The sequence below is a fragment of the Ascaphus truei genome, chromosome 2 (genome assembly GCF_040206685.1).
Source record: "Ascaphus truei isolate aAscTru1 chromosome 2, aAscTru1.hap1, whole genome shotgun sequence".
In the NCBI taxonomy this organism is placed as follows: Eukaryota; Metazoa; Chordata; class Amphibia; order Anura; family Ascaphidae; genus Ascaphus; species Ascaphus truei.
Genome location: NC_134484.1, coordinates 421,682,120 through 421,705,777, shown reverse-complemented (window position 1 = coordinate 421,705,777; position 23,658 = coordinate 421,682,120). Strand labels below are relative to the sequence as shown.

Here is a 23,658-nt window from a genome sequence, read left to right as displayed (position 1 = left end):
TGAGACATGCAAAAGCACCACATGTGTTATTTCTATTTGAGTTCATGTGAATGACATGGGGAGAAATACATTATAGCCATGTTGCATTGAATTGAGCTTCATGTTCTCTCTAGGCGAAATACTCCATATAAAACCCTGGAGCCTGTTAAACCTCCCACAGTTCCGAACGATTACATGACTAGTCCTGCTAGACTTGGAAGTCAGCACAGTCCTGGAAGAACAGCATCCCTGAGCCAGAGACCAAGAACGCACAGGTACAGAGCTTTCACAGGCATTATTAGCTTGGAAGTAGTCGTGATAATTCTATGTCTGTTGTGTATTCTCTGTGTAGAACTAATGCTAGATTTATCCCATAGCATTCTGGAATCCGTCACAAACGGCAATAAAAAACATCAGTGATTCGAAGAACCGAGCCATATATTTTACTGTGGCAGTTCTATGAAAGGTTAAAATAATCTCCTAATGTCAAGTGAGTTTAAAAAAAAAAAAAAAAAAAATTAATAATATTTTTTGAATTTGCTACACTGTCTAACACGCATATAGTTATAATTGAGGTTATACCTTGGATATTAAATAGTAGCAGTGGCAAAAAAAAGTATTCTGAATCTCGGCCATTAGTAGCTATCCCCTTAACGCCGCCCAAAAATATTTCTTTTCCTTTTCCCATGAAGTCCCCTTTTGCTGCTGTTTGTAACACTGCTGCCCTTCTGTTCTAGAGTTACATTCCGGAGAGAGCCTTTAAAATGTGCCTCTCTGTAAAATTAAAATAGCTGATGCCATCCACACACACTTAAAACAGCAGGTGCCAGTGAAATAATAAACAGGTGAAGTCTCAGGGAAAAAAAACGAGCATAAAAAAAAAAATTAAAGCAGGAAATCGGCACAATATAAAGTAACCGTTTGACTTCATCTTTGCTTTTTGTTTTTGTTTTATCGGGGAGCTGCAGTTTGATAATTTTGTTTCTGTGTAACAGCGGCAGCAGCGGAGGGAGCAGTAGTCGAGAGAACAGTGGAAGCAGCAGCATTGGAATTCCCATAGCTGTTCCTACCCCATCTCCACCAACTATTGGGCAAGGTATGGCCTGTTTTTTTTTACAGAAGATCGCCTTGTCTTGTACTTGTGACTGTAAGGCTGCGCTTATAGTGCTGGCGACGATGACGTCACGCTGCGGTCGCTGGAAAAATCTAATTGAAGTGACTTCCAGCGATCGCAACCAATCCGCCGCGCCTGCTATAAGCGCACTCGACGGCGTCAACACATTTATTTTGACGCGCCGTCGCCGGCACTATAAGCGCAGCCTTAGAACACGACAGAGCTGCTCAACCCCCATCATGGAATCCTAGCAACCAATCGTAACTGAAAAATAGCTTACCCCACAAAGAAAGCGTGTAGCATGCGACTAGATACAGTGGAGAAATAATCACAGTATTATTCTTTAATTAAGCTATCTTAGGAAGGAGCATGAAGACTGTGTAGTTATATAAATACAACGTATCTGATTACTCATCCATTTGTGTTGCCAAGTGTTTACTGTACTTCCGGTAAATTCAGATTTCAGAGCATACACAGAATCAAACAAAAAACTGGCCCTAAACGTACAGAAACACTATCCAGTTTAACTCTTGCTGCCAGGGGGGGCTGGCAATACAATCTCATTTCCCCTGCGGCAGCAAGGAAGTTATTGTCCCAGAACACCAATGGAATTAAACCGGTGTTTAATCACCATCTAGTGCAACCTGATGAGGAAGAGACCTCTTAGTTTTGAATTAGTTATGTCATTGTTCTCTAGCCTGCTCCTGCAATTCACTCTTGTGTTTTTTTATATCATTTACTGAATCGTCTGTGTCCAATCTTCTAAGCATCATATGAAAAGCCTGTAGATCAGGGTTGGCCAGCTCTGTCCTCAAGGGCCACAAACCGGTCAGGTTTTCAGGAATATCCCTGCTTTAGCACAAGTGGTTCAGTCAATGACTGAGCCATCTTTGCTGAAGCAGGGATTTCACGAATACTGGACATGTTGGTGGCCCTGCAGGACCGGAGCTGACCAGCCTTTGCGATAGATTGTCTTAACTGAGAGTACAAACTATTTCACTACCACAAATCCCAGGTACATCTGGTGGCCCCCCACCACCTCCGCCTCCGCCCCTGCCAGCCTCATTTCTGACGGGCCGTTCGATAGGTGAGACAACAAACGGCACAGGATTGGATGCCTTACAAAATTAATTTGTGGTGTTTAAAGAGCATGCAAATTATTTCAGATGCATCGCTGGGTGTTTTGGACCAATGTGTTTTCAACAAATCTAATCACAACTTCTAATCAGTGATTTCTTACGCTTTAAAGCCTCTGAAGTGAATGTATACATTTTTGCCGCTTTCTTTTCTGCAGTTACATTGTTACTGTCGGGTGAATTGTACTTCTGTGAAACAGATTATTCTGCACCATCAAACATGTACCAGAGCAGGGGCGGCCAACTCCAGTCCTCAACGGCCGCCAACACGTCTGTTTTTCAGGATATCCCTGCTTCAGCACGGGTAGCTCAATCAGAATAATTGAGCCACCTGTGCTGAAGCAGGCATATATCCTGACTGGCACATGAGGACTGAAGTTGGCCACCCCTGCCCTAGTCGGCCACTAGCTTTACGTGCTATGCAGTTTGGATAAATGTTCAGTAGCAGATTGATCAGCAACACAATTGGAACGCTTGCTTGTCTGTACTATAGGACAAGTGATTCATTCCCCCTGTTGAGTTCATGACATAACTCAGGAAGTACAAAACAGGGACTAAGTTTGAGGCCTGCGAGAGTTGAGATTATGAAGAATATGTGCAAATTTAAGGGCAATTGAAAAAAGAAATCCATTGCATTCACAGAGTGTGCTTATAGAATAATACTGGCTGCAGTATTGTATAAGAAGGTTCTGTGACTGCATTGGGTAGTAATAATAAAACAAATATATATAAGAAGACAGGGTAGATTGCCCGGCTAGCACTGATCACTCTCAGACCACTGTTTTACTCAAAGGAAAATAAAACCAGTCCCAACTTCCTGAGTCTCCTCTCTTCCGCAATAACTGAATTTCAGGTTATTGAGGGCACAAAACCTACAAATAAACACCATTAAGTTCACGGAGAGGACAGTAGTTTATTCCACCTCGTGTTTCTAGGACTGGATAACAGTTTGGAAAGTGCCTCGTTTTACCTTTGGTCAGATGAATGTAGTCTGGAGAAGGATGTAGTTGAAGTCCAATATTAAAATGTTTTATTTTCATTAATTTTGACACCGTTACACAGGACTAGTTAGCTACTCCTGTCCTGTGGATTGAGCTGAAATGTTGAGCCAGATCAAGGCATGTTGCATAGTTGTGGACATACTTTTTTTTATTTACATTTTTTTTTTTAAAGCAATCCCAGCATTGTTTCTCATTAAAATAACGAGTCGAGGTTGGGCACATAAAGTCAATAATTGTTTGGTTGGCCTAGGTTATTTATAGAATTTCACTTCCGAGGCTTTGCTACAGGTAAAAGCTTGCAGACTTTCCTTGCCATTAAACGTTCAATGTAGATTTACTATTCATTAATATATGGGGTCAAAATGGGACAATATTGGCAACTGGATGCTGTGCTATGCACAAGAGCACTCTTCATTGTCATTTGATTGTGTCAAACTAAATGATTACAACAAATTATCCTTATGTCATACAGTTGTTTATTGTAACTGTTGACGTATGAAAATATAATGTGATTTATACATGATATTTTTTGACATGAATGGAGTTTATATAGAACGCCTGCAACATTTATGCAGAAACTGGCAAAAAGGAAAGTGTACAAGAATCATTATTCATCCACAGATTTTTATAATTGATTTGAGCACGAGTCTAAACCAACTAATCCCAAATGACTTAATTTTCTGGTGATGGATTTAGGGCTGACTGACACCGATTACTTACAGAAAACTTGTTTGGAGAAAGAATGAGTTTCCTTTAGACTACCAACCGCAGTGCCCCCATAGTTTGAATATATTGTAAGGCACTTGGCATTGGGGAAAAGTGGATGGTCTAATGAAATGGCTAAATGAAGGCTCTAAATGAAACGCTGTACTTTCCTTGGACCGTGAACTTTTTCCATTGAGGCATTAACTTGAATGTCATCTTTAGGATTGTCAAGTATGATCCTTGCCACCTGAATTTAGTTCCTAGTAAAATATTGTAATAACCCTCTGAAGTATTCATTGGTCTTTATCACCACCAAAATGTTCTTCTGGTTAATCATTCTAATGATCATTTGGAATAGTTTCATTTTATTCTTCCCAAAAGGTGCAGACTGTCGCCTGGTTAAACAAACGCTCCTCCTGTTGGAGCTGGACTAAATTACAGTCTACACCAACTGTAGCAATGTCTACCACAATAAGCACTGACCCTTCATGTGAACTGTACATATGGGCAGCTGTTAGGTTGCGTTTAATTGATTTGCTCTCTGTTTCAACCTTTGACTCGGTTCCTGTTTTGAGGCTTTGCTTGGTTTCTTCACACTGCTTTCTAAATAATTCGGTGCTTTCTGGGGTTCCTCTTGGCTAATTATTTGCAGGGGGCACTGGCTCAGCTCCGGGCTCCCAGTTTGGCTCAATGACGAGGCAGATCTCTCGACACAACTCTACCACTTCAGCTTCTTCTGGTGGATACAGACGGACCCCCTCTGTGACTTCTCAGTTCTCTGCTCAACCTCATGTCAACGGCGGGCCTCTTTATTCCCAAAACTCAAGTAAGCCCCTCTATGCTTTGCCAGCCTGCAACACCGTCCTGGCCTTTCTGTTTTAAACCATTTAAAATGCTACTTTCAACCAAGAGCCCATTTGTTTTTTTTTTTATAAAGAAATGCAAAACGCAGATCTGGTACAGAAAATAAAAAATGCCATCACAATAAAATGAGGGATAAAATAGAACCGTTGATGGTAGTGTGGGTTTGAGATTCCATATGTGAAACATCAATATTGTTACGCTATGGAAACTTGTGATACGATTTTATTGGTCGTAAACTTAAAGAAAGAACAAGGAAGAAAATGAGTTATATTTCCCATTGGCAGATAAAGCATTTTGTTCTCGCTGTCCCTTTCCCTCTCGTCACCGTGCAATTACTTGCAATTTCTCACCAGACAACTTGTTTAACTGTTTGCCTTGTTTGTCTTTGTATTTGTGTGTAGGGGAAAAGTTTGATATTGTGACTTATTCATTTGTTAGTAACTTTAGAATTATTTGTGCAATTCAAGAAAGTCCTTTGCACAGCCCTATGTCAGTAATAAGAATTAGTATGTACATAATCTGTAAATAGGTGCCTGCCCATGCACTAGTAATGTATTCAACAAGGTTGCTATCTGATGATAAAGATCATGGTAATGGATTATACGCATGTGACCATTCACCATTCAATTAAAAATTTGAATTAAAAAATGAGTATCTAAAGAATACTTCTTTTTTCTGGACTACCCCCAAGACCTTATTACTGTTTAGTCATTTGTGAGACCAACGTTTTCCTTTTTCAAGCACTAAAGCACTTGTATATTTCACGTAGCGCCGAGATCGGCCTTTAGGTTCTTCATGGACTGGTTTACTCTAAAGGGCATGCTGCACCTGTATTAAATATTGACCTTTATAATTAATCTTTATTAGAGAGCTTGCAATCAAGTTTAATTGTTGGAGCAACTGGGAAAGCTTATCCAAGGAAGACCAACCCTCCTCACCCCAATAAAAACTAGAAATACTGGTTCTTCAGGTGATGTCATAGAGTTGCGGCAACCTGGTGGCATCACCCAATAAAAAAACCCAATAAAAATGTTAGTGAGCTGATTCGAGTTTGGGGATACTCTTGGCATACCAAGCAGGCCTGTTGTGGTGTGCTTTCTCCCTTCATAAATATGTTGTAACGGTTTCTGCCTGTGGTCCTTGTTACTGACTGCTGCTTGTTGTCTTTCTTTTCCTTTTACCTGTTTACCTCTCCAATGTGGTGTTCCCGCTTCCAGTTTCTATCGCTTCTCCCCCTCCCCCAATGCCTCAATTGACTCCACAGATACCTCTCACAGGCTTCGTGGCCAGGGTGCAGGAAAACAGTAAGTTCTTCTACATATGGCTGAGGAGCACAAAGCCTCACACTGTATGCATGGCTAGCAAGATGGCTGCCAAGAGTGCTTTTGCCATTGGGTTGTTAGAATTGAGCTGGACGGTCTATATTGGAGGCAGTAAATACGCAATTAATGTGCATGATATCTGACTTGTATGTGTAACACTTCAAAAAGATGAAACATTGTAAAGAAATGCTAAATATTTCTATTGTGTCCTACTGTCATCTGTGTTTTTTGGTGGTCGATCCTAAATACTATTGTTTCCAAGTTTTTTTTATTTATTTTTTTATGGTATTTGCAGATAATTATTATTATGAGCATTTACATGATGGTTATTTTCCCAGTATTTTTAATGGACCAAGAAGGGATGGATTCTCCATAGATTTTGTTTAAACACAAGCTATCCATAGAATCCATAAATCTCAATTTTCACTACATGAGAAATGCTAATACATAGCACAACTGTTGACACAAACACTTTTTATTGTTTGAAGAGCTGGAGAGGCCAATTGCAAAAACAATTGCAAAAACATGTTATTACATTACAGCCTGACGTGTCTCCAGATCTTATTTTTCATTAGAATCAGTTGCAAGCTAATAATTGACATTATTGTGAGGCAAATCTTGTAATAACCTTGCCATCAGGGGGCCAGAAACACATTGCAAAGCACTAGTACCCTCTAATCACAAAGGAGTGATATCAGCCAGAAACGTATCTAATGCATTAATGGCTAAAATGGCACAATGCTAAAATGGCACTGTTGGTTTTTGGGCTTATTTCTACTTGGACACATGCAATAAGAGATAACTGTTTCCAGTATTGGTTCAGCAGTCATTGAGGATGTATTACAGAAACACAAACTACGGGGGAAAAAATAATAGATATTTACATTAATTCTTAATTCAAAAGGACGACCACCACTGCGCGCTAATCAAGCACCCTTTTGTGTGCCCTTGTATACAAAGTGTATGGCTTAACGACTTTCATGAAAGTTTGGCCAGTGCACATTTTAACAGTTAGGTGAGATATCCGACAAACCTTTTATAGACTGCAAAGAAAAGCTTTCAGGCATGAAAAGATGCTTGTCTGCTGTGGCTGCTGCATGTGATTTTTCTAATGCATGCATTACTCTTCTGTGAACGATGTGGTTTAACCCCTTTAATTCCTGAGGTTTTATTACCGCAGGAATTTGCTAGCCACCCAGACTGTAGAAACCCCAAGGGCCAGATTGTCTCGTATCACTAAAGTCTTGCTGGGCCTGATATCCATGGCCACAATATGCCTGTTATCACGGGTGTTATCCGGAAGTGGTTGTATGCATGATGGGGATAATAGACAGCAGTTGCCATTGGTATGGTTGCACAAGCCCAATATATGTTGGACTGTTTTTTTTATTTTAGTTGCTGATAGTCCTACACCACCACCTCCACCACCTCCGGATGAGATCCCAATGTTTGATGACTCGCCTCCACCACCACCTCCACCACCAGTTGACTATGAGGAAGAGGAGGCTGCTGTTGTGCAGTACAGTGATCCTTATGCAGATGGAGATCCTACATGGGCACCCAAGACGTACCATGAGAAAGGTACGCGATTCCACCATTGCTATATTATTTTAAGATGCAAGGTTGTGTTGCCATTACTCTCTAGCTATAAGATGCCATAATTGTTCACTACATTTGGATAACAAGCGGCAACATACAAACTAACATGTAATATATTGGTGATCGTGATCATAACATCTGAAGTCACTGCGGCTAGAACGTTGGACAACATACAGGTCGAGTAAAAAAGCGTATTACTTATATAATCAGGAAGAAAGTTAGCCATTTGAAAACGTTGTGTACATTTGATTCATATGTATATACATTGTGTGTACGAGTTCCCAACTCCTCATACTATTTATAGATTGCATACATTTCTGTATGTGGAGCAAGAAAGGTTGAGAAAATGACACTGGGGAAGGACAGTAAGAGGTGTTTTAGCCTAGTAGATCCATTTTCCTGTATGTGGTCATATGATGCAAATACTGGTCTTGAACAAACATGATGCTAATTTCCATTTCATTGTTCTTGTTCTGCATGGATTCCCTGGTTCTTATATCTGCAGGGGTCTTTTTGGAACTAAAATTTCAGACGTTTTCCATCACCTTACATGGTGTGTGTGTGTGTGTATATGTATTTCTAGCTCTCTCTCTCTATATCTCTATCTATCTATCTATCTATCTATCTATCTATCTATCTATCTATCTATCTATCTATCTATCTATCTATCTATCTATCTATCTATCTCTCTATCTCTCTATCTCTCTCAAATCAACTTTATTGGCATGACGAAAGAACATTTCAGTATTGCCAAAGCGTGAATAATAGGGGGTGGGGGACAATACAGGCATACCCCGGTTTAAGGACACTCACTTTAAGTACACTCGCGAGTAAGTACGTATCGCTCAATAGGCAAACGGCAGCTCACGCATGCGCCTGTCAGCACGTCCTGAACAGCAATACTGGCTCCCTACCTGAACTGCAGCTGTGTGCAAGCGGGGAGACTATTGAGCCTGTTACAAATGCGTTTATTACATCAGTTATGCACGTATATGATGATTGCAGTACAGTACATGCATCGATAAGTGGGAAAAAGGTAGTGCTTCACTTTAAGTACATTTTCGCTTTACATACATGCTCCGGTCCCACTGCGTACGTTAATGTGGGGTATGCCTGTAATTACACGAATACTAGAGGGTAGGGTATAATGATTGCACGGTATATGGGTAACAGTTTCACACAGGGATGTGGGGGTTAGTGGACGTCTCTCAGCTTGTGGCAGGTGCTGATATAGTGTTCAGCCAGTTCTGCTGTGGTTTTATCTTCTCCCAGGAGGATCGCTATTTTTTGGTTCTCCATTTTGTGGAGTCTGGGTATATTACAGGGCCCCACACCTCGCTGCCATACAGAAGGATGGGTGTGATGATGCTGTTGAATATTTTCATCCAGATTCTTATTGGTGGTTTGAGGTGGTACATCTGTTTCCTTATTGCATAAAATGCTCTGTGGGCCTTCTCCTTCAGTGTATTTATGGCCAGGTTGAATTTCCCTGATGAGCTGATTTAGACCAAGGTATGTGTAGCTCGCTATCTGTTCCAGTGCATTGTCGTCCAGTGTGAATTGCGATATGGTTGGATGTTTTTTAGATTTTTTCTGGAATACCAATAGTCTGTTTTTTTCTAGGTTCAGAGAGTGCCCAGGCCTGGCTGAATTTTTTCTAGTATTGCCAGTTTCTGTTGGAGGCCTTGTTCTGTTGGAGACAGCAGGAGTAGGTCGTCTGCGTATAGTAGAGACTTAGTCTTAGTTCCAGCCAAGTTGAGCCTAGGGCTGCTGCGAGCTCATTGTTGTAGATGTTAAAAAGTGTGGGACTCACGCTGGAGCCCTGTCTAACTCCACGGCCTTGATGGAAGAAGTCTGTCCTTTTGTTATTGACTTTCACGCAGCATTTGTTTTCAGAGTACATACTTTTGATCGTGTCGTATGTTCTCCCCCCTATTCCGCTCTCTAGTATTTTCAGCAATAGGCCTGGATGCCAGATGGAGTCGAAGGCTTTTTTGAAGTCCACAAAGCAAGCAAAGATTTTGCCCTTGTTGGTGTTGTGGACGTGCATATTAATCAGGCTGTGTAGGGTATACATGTGATCCGTGGTGCGGTGGTTTGGCAGGAAGCCTGTCTGGCTCTTACTCAGTACACTCTGCTCTGTCAGGAAGGTGAGGATTCTGCTGTTCAAGATGCTGTTGAACAGTTTCCCCAGGGTGCTGCTGACACAGATTCCTCTGTAATTGGATGGGTCCATCCTGTCTCCTTTCTTGTGGATAGGGGTTATCAGTCCTTCGTTCCACAGTTCAGGGAAGTAGCCAGTAGTGAGGTGAGCCAGGTTGAACATTTTCAGTAGAGCTTATTGTATAGATAGGTTGCTGTACTTCAGCATCTCTTGTAGAATGCCATCTGGTCCGCTGGCTTTCTTGGCTTTTATCTCTCTATCTATCTCTCTGATGTATATGCATACAATGTGTTTCCAGGCACATGCAGCAACAAAAAACAAAGAAATACTGAAAATTACAAAATGTTATTTGCATTCTTTTGAGATCATACAGGTTGTGAAACATCTGTTGTCTAATGTTAGACAAAGGTATCTGTCCATTTAATGTGCCACAAATACATATTGTGGACTCTATATAAAACACAGGCAAAGTACATGGATGGTTTTAAGTGGAGGCAGGACTTAGCCCATATCTACTGTCAATTACAATAAAATGCACAATTTTATGGAACATGAGCAGACATTTTACGTGTTTAAAAAAAGGAAGTAGAATTTGGAAATCCCCTCTCTGTTTAAGGGCAGATTTACAGAGAAGTAAAAACAAGTACCCAGTTTTTCAATGGTACAGTATGTACCTATTTTCTTAGCTTAGTAAAACGGTGATTAAAAAGTGGGTGGGGCATTACTATATAGCCGGGTGCATCCATAGTGTTTAGAAATACAAGGTGGTTACCCTGGCAAATTGTCTTTCGGTTTAATTAACCGAAAATTAACAGTGTTAATAGCTGGAGATTTTGAACTGTCTAGCCGAGTGCAAAATATTAGTAGGTAGATTTTATTTAATTTATCCAATGGTCTCAAACCTTTACTCCTCATGGAGCGCATCAGTGTTAACAAATGTGTAGAAGGCTCGCCGCACTTAATCATTTTAATGTCCACAAAACCCCTTGAAATTAATTTGAGGATCACTATTGGTGCTGTGTACACACACACACACACACTCTCACACACACACACACACACTCTCTCTCTCACACACACACACACACACACACACACACACACACACACACACTTGAGAATCCCACAATTAAACTATGGTTTTAGCTAATTTATGGTATAACCTGGAGTACTGCGGCTCACATTGGGTAAAATACTTCAGGGTTTGGTTTAAAAGGCCCACTTTTTTTTATTTTTATTTTCTGATCTTCCACTCCAGGTTACTGAGATACATTCAGAACTTTTTCACACCATGCTGAAATGTTTTGTTATGATGATTAGCCCAAGTGCTGAAATTATTTTATCTTCTTAAATCTAGTTGTCGCCATATATGACTATTCAAAAGACAAAGAAGATGAGCTGTCCTTCATGGAGGGATCAATCATTTACGTAATAAAGAAGAACGATGACGGCTGGTACGAAGGGGTCTCCAATGGAGTAACTGGCCTTTTCCCCGGAAATTACGTCGAAACAATCATGCACTATGCAGATTAAAACTTGCCCTTTTGCTTTTCAAAGAAGAATATTCTGCTCAGTCATACAAAGTCTAATCTGTGATTTGAAAATGAATTGTAAGAAGTAACATGTCTTCGTACATATAAAAAATGTGGCTTTTAATTAAAAAAAAAAAAAATTGTCAACTGTTTTGGTGCCCGAGGGCTCCTCTGGCAGCAAAAGGTTTAGCCTGGATGCATCAGTGGAATGCCTACTCATAAGCCTCAGATGACCAATTGGTTGCAGACATACCAACAACTGACTACAGTTGTTTATGCTTATGTATTTTACTTCTGTGTTGTTGATTTTTATGACCAGTCTAAATACTCCATGGGGATGTAGGGTGTAGTATTTAATTAATTCATGATTCATCTTGTGCCATTACTTTCATTTTATTTTTTCAGTGCAGCATGGGAACTAACACTAAGTTAGACTAACATTAACATTTGGACTATACGTTAATGCTACTGCTGGTCGTATTGCCTTCTATAAAATAATTGCGCATTCTTAATATTAAAATATTTGTTTAAAGCATGCATACAAAACTTACGTACTGAAATATTTTATTTTTATTTTAAATCCACAATGCTTCCAATTTATTGTAATACTTTCCATGAGTACTCACAATTTAAGGATTTGTCAAGTCTCTCAAGGTATCCATCTGTGAAACGGAAATGGTTGTAATATATGTATTTTGTCATTTGTATTCTTTTCTTTGCTACAGTCATTCCTCAATACAGATACAAACTTGTCTATTTCTGGGTGTACACGCAGTCATTTGAAATGTTGGCTTTGCAATGTCCTGTGGCTGTAATATCAAACCAAAACGAGAAACAAGTGTAGCCTTATAAAATGTAATGTAAAAGGTTCAATCCTTTGTTTTTTCTCCTGAGGCAACGTATTTTAAAATCAAATGTTCAGCATTTATTTGGTTGAACAGTAAATATATTGAACATGGGCCTTTTAGGAAGCCATGTTATATCCTTCAAAATCCATGCATATAGCTCTAGAGTTTATCAACAAATACACTGCAAAATTTGAAAGGTTCATTTTAAATTACCTTAAAAAAAATTACATTAAAAAATATAATTTTTTTTAAGGTAATTTAAAATGAACCTTTCAAATTTTGCAGTGTATTTGTTGATGATAAACTCTAGAGCTATATGCATGGATTTTGGGGGATATAACATGGCGTCCTAAAAGGCCCATTTTCAATATATTTACTGTATACCTTACAAAAGAATAACCGGGATTGCACCGTAACACTTACTGCCTATTTGAAATAACTTTTCTTTGATAACTTGTGATTTAGAACTGCTGTAATATTAATGGGATAACATGAGGCATGCATTTTGTATGCAGTGTGCTCCATCCACCTTTGGCAATGAAGTGGTGCAATACACTGCCATCTGCTGCAAGCTCTTACAGTAGTTGCAGCAGCAAAACATTCAAAATCCTATGATTTAAAAAAATAAATACTTAGTATAAAATACTTACTGCATTTTTTTTTCCAATGCTAGTTGTAACGTACTGAGCATCCTTTCCTTTTGGTTGCTGTAGGAGGTTCTGACACCACCTTTTTGAGCCCAGCATTACAAGAGCTTTAGCAACAAATTCATCACCGACAGGGAAGTGTTGCTGTGTTCCCAACAGGATGAGTTGAAAGCTGTAACAATAAACAATATTACCGTTGTAATATACGGTTATATTGTAGTTCCACTGACGAAGGATTGATTCAAACTATAAGGTGGCCATTATGTGAACCCAACGAGCAGGATATTTACTGATCGATCGGCAGCTTAGCTATTTAGTTATCAGTAAAGGAAATCAAATGCTGCATATATTAAAACACATTTTATTTAAAGTGCAGTGAGGAATGCTGCTTTGGCAGCATTTCAGGTATGAAAATGTAGATTCTGCATTTCAATAATTTCTTGCCTACTTTTTTGGGGACTGTCCTACCGTGCATCAATGTTATATAACCCACACTTCTAACATGACCGGTTTATATAACAATTGCAGTAACATAGTGCCTACTACAACACGACTGTCTCAGCACAATAAATGTGAAGCTCTCATTGAAAGTAATGACACTTGTGGATTTTTACTTTCACACAGGGGTGGGTTTAGTTTAATACAGCCAGGCACTAAGTAGAGTGGGGATATACTTTATTGGTTTGAACTAGCCACAGATTACATGATGTCCTTTTCTTAGTTATGGATCATTTTGCTATTGGATGTTCAGAACCGGCAGTATTTCTTTAAATAGGAACTTCCACATATTACCAATGTCTGCTAAAACATTCCTGCATATTTGTGACCAAGCAACAAACCAGCACAGATTACATTGGAAGAACTGTTAACGTGCCAAGACTTTTGATTAGAAGCAATGGGGGCCAAACGTATCCAGACCAATATTTGTACAATGTGCTTTTTACAAGGAGGGCTATGAAAAACAAACATGCATATGACCCCCACTACCTGTTTTTGAATGTCATCGCTGAACAGAAGGGACCACGGGCAGCAAATCCAAGATTGTGGTGTGAAGACATTTGACTCCCAACTTTTCTACAAGCCCTCTAAGCGGACTCGCCGGGAGATGCAAACGATTTGCACTGAGGTGATAGCAGCCCTGCAAGTTTGGCATCGTGTACACTTGGCAGATAATTGCTGTTAATAAAGTAATGTTCAGTGCGTGGGTGTGGTGGAAATGCTCCAACCATTTCATTGCTGAATTGTTTTGCATGATGTCTGCATGTTCTGAGCGGTCAGAACTATAAAGATTTAGTTCTCCCAATCACCCTGCAGTACTCGGAGGGCATCAAATTAGGGGGGGAGGGGGTTGATATTCAGATCCTTCCAATTACCAAAAGGCTAAAAGTGATAAAGGTTAAACGGTTAGCTTGGATGCAGGGCTTTGCTGTGAAATTGCATTTGTACCCTAAAACTTTTACCTTTCACCATCTTTACATAATTCGAATGCTTTGTTATAAAACTTTCTGAAACAGAAGCCTATACCATTCGTGTTTCAAATTGGAAATGCTTTTCATTTGTATATAACCTGTTAATTTTATGTACAGTCTTTTATAATAAACCATTCTCCTATATAAAGTTGGCAGTTGCTTGAGTGATACAATCATACATGGAAATGCACTTGATAAATGTATTTTTTGTAATGTGTGTACATTTGGCTTCAACATGCAGATATTGTAGGAACACAATACTGGATACATTCATTATACTGTATTTATTTTCAAGTTGGCCTTTGCACACAAGTCGATGACCAATGTAAACAAGGCTTTTTAAGCCACCCGAATACAACACAGACAGCTCTGGCACAAGTGAAATGCTTCTGATTATATCTATGGGGCAGTAATAGAGAAAACATAACATTAACACTTTGGACCAAATATCAGCAAGTATACAAAAATAATAATATATACTATACCAAACACTACTAGTCTCGTGTGCCTTACTTTAACATGGAATAAAGGTCACGTTCAATTAACACTAGCAAAGTTGATGTAAAAACGCAAGACTACTTAGGGTCATTAAGTGGACTGAAATGTTGGAACCTTACTGTATGTCACAGCATTCATTTCAGGGGGCAAGATGTTTGGATTTTAGTGGGGGGGCTTATACCCCATAAAAATAATTTCAGCTGATTTAGGTTGACATTTTCCCCGTATCACATGTACAGAACATAAATCATAACTCCATAATTCAACAATTTCATGCTGACGAGACGAAGAAAATACACTACACCATCATTAAATCAATTTTCCCTACTACTGCTCATATTATATATACCCGTGATGGCTTCCTCCAATAAAATCCAACAATAAAAACCCCCCTCAGTGCTTTAATGCAGAAAACCATTTAGACATTTTAAGATTTTAAAAACAAGTTTTTTGGGGGGGGGGGGGGGGTGTCCTGCACAGGAAGCAATCCGCAGCTGTGCTCTTTAAGTGTTGCATTAGGCACTGTTTGGTAGTAGCTGCCAGAAAGAGTCGAGTTCTCAGGTATCATTTGTCCCTGGTCAACACAGTTTCTGTAAGTTGAACGAGTGCATCTCGCTCCGGGGACGGCTGCAGCTTGTTGAGCTCTTTGATTGCTTCGCTGCAGTACCGCTGTGCGAGGTAGGTTGTTTGGTGAACACCGTCACTCTGTTGAAAGGGAAACAATCCTATGAATATCTTCACTGCTTGTGACTTCTAATTAATTCCATGACCTAAAAGCAATAAGGTCCCTGGAGGGACCCGCAGGGCATACATTCATTAGGGAGTACGTTTTATACTTAACTATGCACATGTATTCCACACCCTACTTTTTAATTACACTGTTAAATTCTTTATGGTTACATTTGTTTGCTTAATGTCTAAATAGTGTTTACAACTTTATCAGACAAAAGATTAGCGAAAGGAAATGAAACCCCTCCCCCAAGGCTCAGCTCACTATGTTTACAAACCAAAACTATTTTAGGTATTAGGTTTGTGTAATGGTATTAAAAAAATAAATGCTTTAATCACACAGACCTGTCCCAGCCATTAGTACACGTTGCTCATAGGAGGAACTGCCCCTTTACTTTACGACTGGTGCGTCAACCCATATATATAGTGGTTAAAATCTCAGTCAGCATAGAAAGGTTTAACTAAATTGTTCTGGGGAACCTTGCTGCTATTAACACGAACCCTCCGTGTAATATACTGTTCACAAATACAGTCTGCACATCAGCGGAATAAAACATTACTCGGTGTAAGCCGTGCCACTTCCTCACATAATCGCACCAGAAACACAGTACAAGGTTAGGTCTATTCTAGAAGGGACCATTACCTGACGGACATATTGCCACGTTCGCTCAACGTCCCCTGGTGAAGTGAATCTTCTCATTATCATTGCATTCAACTCCGGGAACTACAAATCGGATGCAGTAGAAAATGTTTAACATCTTTGTCATTGAGGGACAGATTCATTATTTTAATCATCTAACGTGGGCTAGTTTAAATCTATAAACTTGCATTCTTCCCTTACTACTGAACAATCTGATAGGGGCGAGCAATACAAGGTTTAGTTATTACCAAAGACCAGATTGATCACTGGTAACATGTTTCAAAGGCCAATTAGACCCAACATAGATATTCTTGTATTGGTGTAACAAGTAAAAGAAAGGGGTTATGGAATAGTACCAAACAATAATGAAGAAACTGCAAGACCAAAACAGTCACAAGTTTCATTTGTGCGATTCAGTTCGACTACATATTAAAGAACAACTTGTGCTGATCTCCAGAGCTAAAATCATTGGGAAATAATACAGTGGTTAAAAAGTAAGAGGTAGAACATGGCTCGATGCTTAACTTTTAAACTCGTACAGAAAATGATTTGTGCTTAACATTCAACGCCTGTTTTCAAGGTCTACCTCCAATAGGCAATGTGCAACCATTGCTGAAATTGTTTTCACTTAGAATGCTAACAAAGGTTGCTAATAAAACTGCTGCAGATGCTCAGCAACGTTAATAAAAAAACACAGGTATTGTACATTATGATAACCATTTTGGCCCATGCAGTGTCCTCATCAGGGTGAAACCATTTAATGTGATAAGAGCCATAACTAGGTGTTTGCAAGTTCCTTAACTGTCCCATCACACTCCTCCCCCTGCGATCATGGAGAGGGGCGAGCAGAGCATCACCTCACTCCCACCTTTGCCACCCCCGCTCTGCCGCACCCACACCACCCCCCCTCCCCTCAGCGACTGGCACTGCGCTAACCCACCTGTCACTAGTGAGGCTGAGTCCATGAGGATGTCTTTAGAGGGGGCTCACGCGAGCGTCCGCAGGCGTGTTGAGGCGCTGGATTTTTCAGCCGACAGCCAAACTGTTTTTCAGAGCGCTGTCGGCTGAAAACATCCAATCAGCGCGGCGCAGCCACGAGACGTTGACGTCGGTGCGTCGCGGGCGATTGGCCCAGCGACGTCACTGCCCCGCCTCCCTCAGTCTCCCCCCGCCTCCCGATCGCGCCCGCTGGCTCGCCTGCATGGGCATGAAATCGCGCAGATTTCAGCAGGCGAGCCTCAGCGTCAGCGCGGTCCAGCCCTGCTACCCCTTCTATGGCCCCAGCCTGAAGCAGGATCAGGCACACTAACTGGCTGCAGCTCTTACTAACAGGTTAATCTACACAGGCACTTGTATATTTCTTCAGAAGGCCTCCCGACAGCATGGAGTATTTCCAGTATTTAAGGTGAATTCTGAGGGGTATATGCATTAAACTGGGATATTTTCATTCAATGCCAATGTGTCAAAGTACTTTGCTCCATTCTTGTCCCATATGAATCAGCTTCCGACTTGCTGTCAGTTGGAGGAGGAGTTACATGTTGCGCTTATTGGAATGGGAAGTATCACATTCTGTGACTGACATTTTTCTCCACCACATTGAAGATGTGACATTCTCTGGCTTTTAATAATCTGCACCAGAAGTAAGAACCTGTCTTACATATCACACAATAACAAAGCCCCGACAAATAAAACGGTGTGTCATATAAACACCTCAGAGAATCTACTGGCAGTCTTAAAACTGCATGGTAATTATTATGACCTAGAATAAAAACCGGAAAACAAAATGGTAGCATAAAGATCTATTTTAAGTAATAGATGATTGACAATGCTTTGATATGTAGGGAAAGCGGTACAATAGATGCATTATGTTTAGTGCAGGCATCTTCAAATGTTTAAAAGCAATTTTATTCACAAACACAAAAGCTAAGATCACATGCAGTTCTGGTAAACCGCCAGTGGGTGAAGAAATTGGAACGTAATGAGTTAATCTTACACTACTGGGGTCACAAAGTAAAGTCCTGCAGAAGAACAGGTAACGCTGAATACAATCATTATAATAAAGCTAGAAAACCTTCATCAAAACAGTCTACTCTATCCTTAGGGATTGCTTTTACTTGTCCCTTGTGGCTTATCTTATGAGACATCTCTAAATATAAAACTGTTACAGTGCCTTTTTGGTAATGGACTATTATTCTGTCCACCGCACAAAGACGCACATTCTGCACTGAAGCAAACAAAAGATTTGTAATTATTGTAATGGCTCATGTCCCAGCGGGTGTAACGACCTAACATGGTGCACGCTCGCCTGCTGAGGTAACAATAGTACCTTATTTACATCACTCCGGTAATACTAAGGAAGGGCCTATACTGGGAAAGAGCACATAGAGAAGTACAATAAATAAAAAGACGAGACCGTAAGCAGGAATGAAGGGAGTAACCGTGAACAAAGATGAAGCAAATGATAGAACAAATCACATTTAAAAGCAGCAGCAGTTCTCTAATGGATGGGAGTGCAAAGGATGGATCTCTCTATCTAGGGACCCCCTGGTTCCTGAGATACCTGGGAAGGTGCCACCGGTTACGTCCTGGTTTAAAGCAGACAGGGGACGTTGAGGGTTCCTATTGGCCCGCATAATGTAGACGAGAGACGCCATTTTATTTCCCCATGGAGGGGATGCTACTGGCGCAACTTTCACAGTAAGTATCTCGGGAGCTGAAATTAATGTGATTCTGCGCCACACACTCACTGCTCAGCTATGCAAAAAATAATAATTTGTTTTTAAACCCCCTAGAACGGCTCCTTTAAAGTGGAGAAGGTAAGGCAGTAGGAAACAATGAGGCACTTTAACAGTTAAAAACAAATATGCCAGAAATAAGATCTCCATGACAGTCGCTGGCCGTCAGTGGGAATGACTCTTGCACATAGTTCTCCAAACAAGAATTTACCTGTAGACAAGCAAATAAAACAGGGCCTGTTGCCAATCCCAGTCTGAGATCGGCGGCGGTTGGTTTTCCCAATTTATCAGCACAAGATGTAAAATCCAACACATCGTCTATTAGCTGGAAGTACAAGAAACATGGTCTGTGAGGCAAGCTCTGTCCTTCATTAATGGTGGGGTTTCACATGATATGAACGTTACTGTGGTACTAGTCTACTTTGCCACAGAAGGGTTTACGTGCATACCTGAAAAGCTATGCCTACATTCTTCCCATACTGGTATGCAATCTCATGAACCTTTGGATCAGGACAGGCCAAGATTGACACCTACAAATAAAAACAGAATCTAAATGAACATGGTGAGCAGTGGCATCATCTTGTCTGCATACAAATTAGTTCTAGGTCATTCCAGAGACACGAAACGCAAACAAGTGTCAAAAGCTTAAAATGCGTTGACATGTCGTCACGTTGAGAGGGATCCCTTACATGTGCTGGTGTATTTTTAATTCACAGTTGTTTTAGTGAAGGAATGGCCTAGTGGCAAAGGCATCTTTAAAATGATAAAACATGTTCCAAGCCTAAACGCTGGGTTAACATGGCCTTGAGAAGCCACCTTCTACTTCAGGGCTCTTCAACCAGTTCTCCAAAGGGGCCAGATCAGAACATATTCAATAGAAGGGTCATAAGGTTATCATGTAACTTTAGATGCATTTAAAAACCTGAAAAGTATAATATGTATTTAAAATCACCTAAACTTACAAGTGAGATTTAGTGTGAAAAATAGCACTTTGCTTTTCCTAATTTCATACTTTGTTTGGACAGCTCCAAGGGCCAGATCAAGGTGGCATGTGGCCAGTGGGCAGCCATTTGAAGAGCCCTGATCTACGTATTGCTCAGGAACTGGAATGAGACGGAAAGCAGAGATTCCTTGTGCCCATGCGTAGACCCAGTCAGTGCAATATAAAAACACTTACAATGAACGGAGCTTTAATACATGTATTTCTATGAATATTAGGATTCTAAAATATATTAGCACTATATTACCTACTACAAATACATATTTCTGGAGGCTAATTGTTCACATCCAAGTCCTAGCAAATATGGAATAGTTATCCCAGGATTCGTCCATCCCACGATGCGTGTAACACCTCTCTTATAAGTGACATGCAGAGTTGTTTGAAAACGGTGATACCATTAAGGGAACCAACGTCAGAGTTCTTCATAGATAAAATGATGTGTTAAAGGGAATCGGAGCGTACAACAAATCTACAGGATCAATATGGTTACTAGTACTTTGAACTACATCAGTAAAAGTATTGCTCAAAAATTAAGCAACGGCTGCAGCAAGAGTCTCATTTGATAACAGGGCCACCTCCCCTTCCCCAAACGGCTCATTTAAAATACATAGATTAAAACCAATGATTTCGAAAACACCAACAGTGATGGGTTATATTATGCAATTTTTATTACTACAGAACTGTGACTTATTTTAATTTATGTTCTCTCAAGCTGACCACCTTCCCCAATTCTATCAAGTCTTCCAAAGTCTCGCCAAAGTCCCACCACTTGGGGCTTCCTCCTCCATTTTATTTATTATAGAGACTATGTCTGCCATCTGGTGGACAGACAGCTGAAATGCATGACTTCACCATTCATCTCAAGCAGGGAGAAGTGGCGGAACAGACCACTTGGAGGCTTTACTCTGCCAGATTCTCAGAGTACCAGTGACTAAAACTGGCAAACTACAGAGCACTGGCTGCAGATTTCTGCAAATACGTTGAATCCTTCATGTTTTATGCCTGATGCACAGCGAGATAGTGATTTCGCGCATGGTTGCAAGCAGAGGGGCCACTACGTTTACAACTATGTCCGCCTACTTCAAAGGCTGTGTTCTTTCCACTAAAATATTTCTTAAGCCCAAATGACAACTGAACACCTTCAAACACCTCGCCCAGTGGCAGGAGGTAATATTTGTGCAGCAATAAGAAACTGTAAATGGTTTACCAAGGTCTCGGACATTCGGTCTCGTCTGTTTCATCGACCAAATGACCTCCGGCGCTTGGCAGCAACCCACCTTTTGCCGGCCACTTCACCTCCAAGGCAAGTCCTTAACCTTAACCCTAAAACCCCCTAATGTTGTCCCCAATACAGACACTACCCCCTACCCTAAAAACCTTAACCTCTTACCCAAAATCCCTTCAATTAATCCCCTACCCTAACCATTAAATCCCCTAATGTTAAACCCCAATACAGACACTACCCCCTACCCTAAAAACCTTAACCTCTTACCCAAAATCCCTTCAATTAATCCCCTACCCTAACCATTAAATCCCCTAAAGTTAACCCTCTACCCTAACCACTAAAGCCTCTACAGTTAACCCCCAAAGCAATGAAAATGTACCTTATTGTAGAAGCGGCCGGTAATGGATGGGCTGCGGCTGATCGCAGGCGGTCATTTGGTCGTGGCGAAACGGCCGCAGCCAAATGTCCAATTCCGGTTTACTATGGTTCAGAGCACAGCAAGCTATGCAAAGGTAAAAGAAGCACAAACACTGCATCTGCTGCAGGTAACTTTAGAAAACACGGAACGTACATACTGCTTTACAGCTGTTGGCTATTAGGCTTGCAGTCTTCTTAAAGGTCTTTTCGAGGTAGTGAGCAAATCTTTCATTTTCATTCTCTTTTGAGCCCAATTGAAGAAATTCACCTGGAGAAAAAAAACAAAAAAAAACACACCATTGTGATTGAGAACATTTGAACCCTTTCGTTGTCTGTAGGGCCTACAATGCATAGATCACTGGCCTCTGGCTGTTAAAGGCTTAACGGTCAGCAATACACTGCAGGAAATGTCATCCAGGCCTGTGTGGTTATGAAAGAAAAAGAATATATCCACAAGTGTTCAGAAACACTTCATTTGTAGCACGTGGTTTGCTTGCTCTATGCATCACACGCGAAGGTTACGGTCGTTATTTTCTGCATGTCGAGGAACATTTTTTTTTTATAACTGGACACGGGGCCTTATTTGTGTGAAACAGCCAACCGGATCTCAACTTTGGTCTTGTAACCAAAAGTCTCACTGCATGTTATCAAAATGAAGGGTAACCCAACTAAACTTCAATTTTACATGAAAAATGTTCAGTAATGAATATGCATATACGTGTCAGCATTACCAACATTCTCAATACATCCCAGGGGGTAGTTCTAAACAGTGTTACTTGTGTTTACAAATGACATCTTGTTAGTCTGTAGAAGTCTGGTTATTTAAACACATTGGTTTAGTATCAACAGCTTATGAATTATGCTTTTATTTTAGAACAGGTATAATAAGCATAAAGATCAGAAACAAAATAAAAAGGCTGTGTAAAAAAAGGACAACAATAGCCTTACCACGCACCAAATCTTCAAGGACTGGAGAAAGCACAGATATAACCGTTGTGTTCCCAATGCGTGCCAAGGCCACAGAAGCTGCAGAAAGAATGAAATCTCCAGCAAGAACAGCCTAAAAACAAAGTCAAAAGACGTGTATTTGGGGGAATATACAGCACTATTTAAACAAACATGGAAGATGGTACACTGCGGCATGCTCTGTATACTCTAGCTTGATCACTGTGCAAAGGACAAGGAGGATAAGGATGTTTTGGGCCAGGGGCCATATTTACTAAGACACTCTAAACAAGGCCTGCACAACTCCAGTCCTCGAGGGCCGCAAACAGGCCAGGTTTTCAGGATTTCCCTACTTCAGCACAGCTGGCTCAATTAGGGGCTCAATATGACTGAGACACTAATTGAGCCAGTTGTGCGGAAGTAGGGATACCCTGAAAACCTGGCCTGTTTGCGGCCATCGAGGACTGGAGTTGTGCAGGCCTGCTCTAAACCATAATGCTGCCTTCAGACCGTACAGCTTGGCCCTTTTTGTACATAGAAGCCACAGTAGCCCCTTGTCTGGAATCTCCATAACATAGAATGATGGACGAGTGGCTGTCAGAAAGAAAAAAGTGGAACATTTATCAGAAAAACAAAACAAAAAGTGGAACATTTATCAGAAAGAAAAGTGGTTGCTTTTCTTATTTAACTAAATGGGCCTCATATCGGTTGTTTTGCGGCCAGGAAAAGCCATGCAGTTCAACCTAATGGTTTTGGACATACATGGAAAAGGAGATCTTCACGTGGATTCATCTTTCCTAGTAAATATTCTTAAATAAACCACCCCGAATAGTGTAGCATTCAGACTATTGGCAACGTAATCACTGCACTACCATAAGGATTTACAGAAAGATCACAATGGACACGCGACTCACATTTTTTTCCCCCCAGATCTGATTGACGGTGTTCTTCCCCCTTCGAGAGTTTGCGCCATCGATCACATCATCATGAACCAGACTGGCAGTGTGGATCATTTCAGCAATGATAGCTATGGAGCGTTGGGTTGGGTGTATACCTCTGCAAGGACAAACAGGATATGGATGCCGACCC

At 40.6% G+C, this 23,658-nt stretch overlaps 2 protein-coding genes across 14 annotated transcripts in view; one reads left to right on the top strand and one right to left on the bottom strand.

Moving 5' to 3' along the window:
• Positions 1-12,172, top strand: part of ABI1 (abl interactor 1) — an 83,373-nt gene extending 71,201 nt beyond the window's left edge. For 2 of the 12 annotated variants that reach the window (XM_075587631.1, XM_075587632.1), the window contains 7 exons: positions 114-254; positions 975-1,075; positions 2,109-2,180; positions 4,588-4,761; positions 6,017-6,103; positions 7,517-7,702; positions 11,242-12,172. In XM_075587631.1, the coding sequence (XP_075443746.1) occupies positions 114-254; positions 975-1,075; positions 2,109-2,180; positions 4,588-4,761; positions 6,017-6,103; positions 7,517-7,702; positions 11,242-11,417 (937 nt within the window). In that variant the 3' untranslated portion in view covers positions 11,418-12,172. The remainder of the gene's footprint in view (positions 1-113; positions 255-974; positions 1,076-2,108; positions 2,181-4,587; positions 4,762-6,016; positions 6,104-7,516; positions 7,703-11,241) is intronic. The other 10 variants (XM_075587633.1, XM_075587635.1, XM_075587637.1 and 7 more) reach the window with 7 other exon arrangements.
• A 1,634-nt stretch (positions 12,173-13,806) lies between these two features.
• The window catches only part of PDSS1 (decaprenyl diphosphate synthase subunit 1), a 29,795-nt gene continuing 19,943 nt past the window's right edge, over positions 13,807-23,658 (bottom strand). For both annotated transcript variants that reach the window (XM_075587628.1, XM_075587629.1), the window contains exons 5-11: positions 23,484-23,625; positions 22,573-22,684; positions 21,783-21,892; positions 19,432-19,512; positions 19,194-19,307; positions 16,251-16,331; positions 13,807-15,583 (exon numbers count right to left, since the gene is read on the bottom strand). In XM_075587628.1, coding sequence (XP_075443743.1) covers positions 15,443-15,583; positions 16,251-16,331; positions 19,194-19,307; positions 19,432-19,512; positions 21,783-21,892; positions 22,573-22,684; positions 23,484-23,625 — 781 coding nt within the window. In that variant the 3' untranslated portion in view covers positions 13,807-15,442. The remainder of the gene's footprint in view (positions 15,584-16,250; positions 16,332-19,193; positions 19,308-19,431; positions 19,513-21,782; positions 21,893-22,572; positions 22,685-23,483; positions 23,626-23,658) is intronic.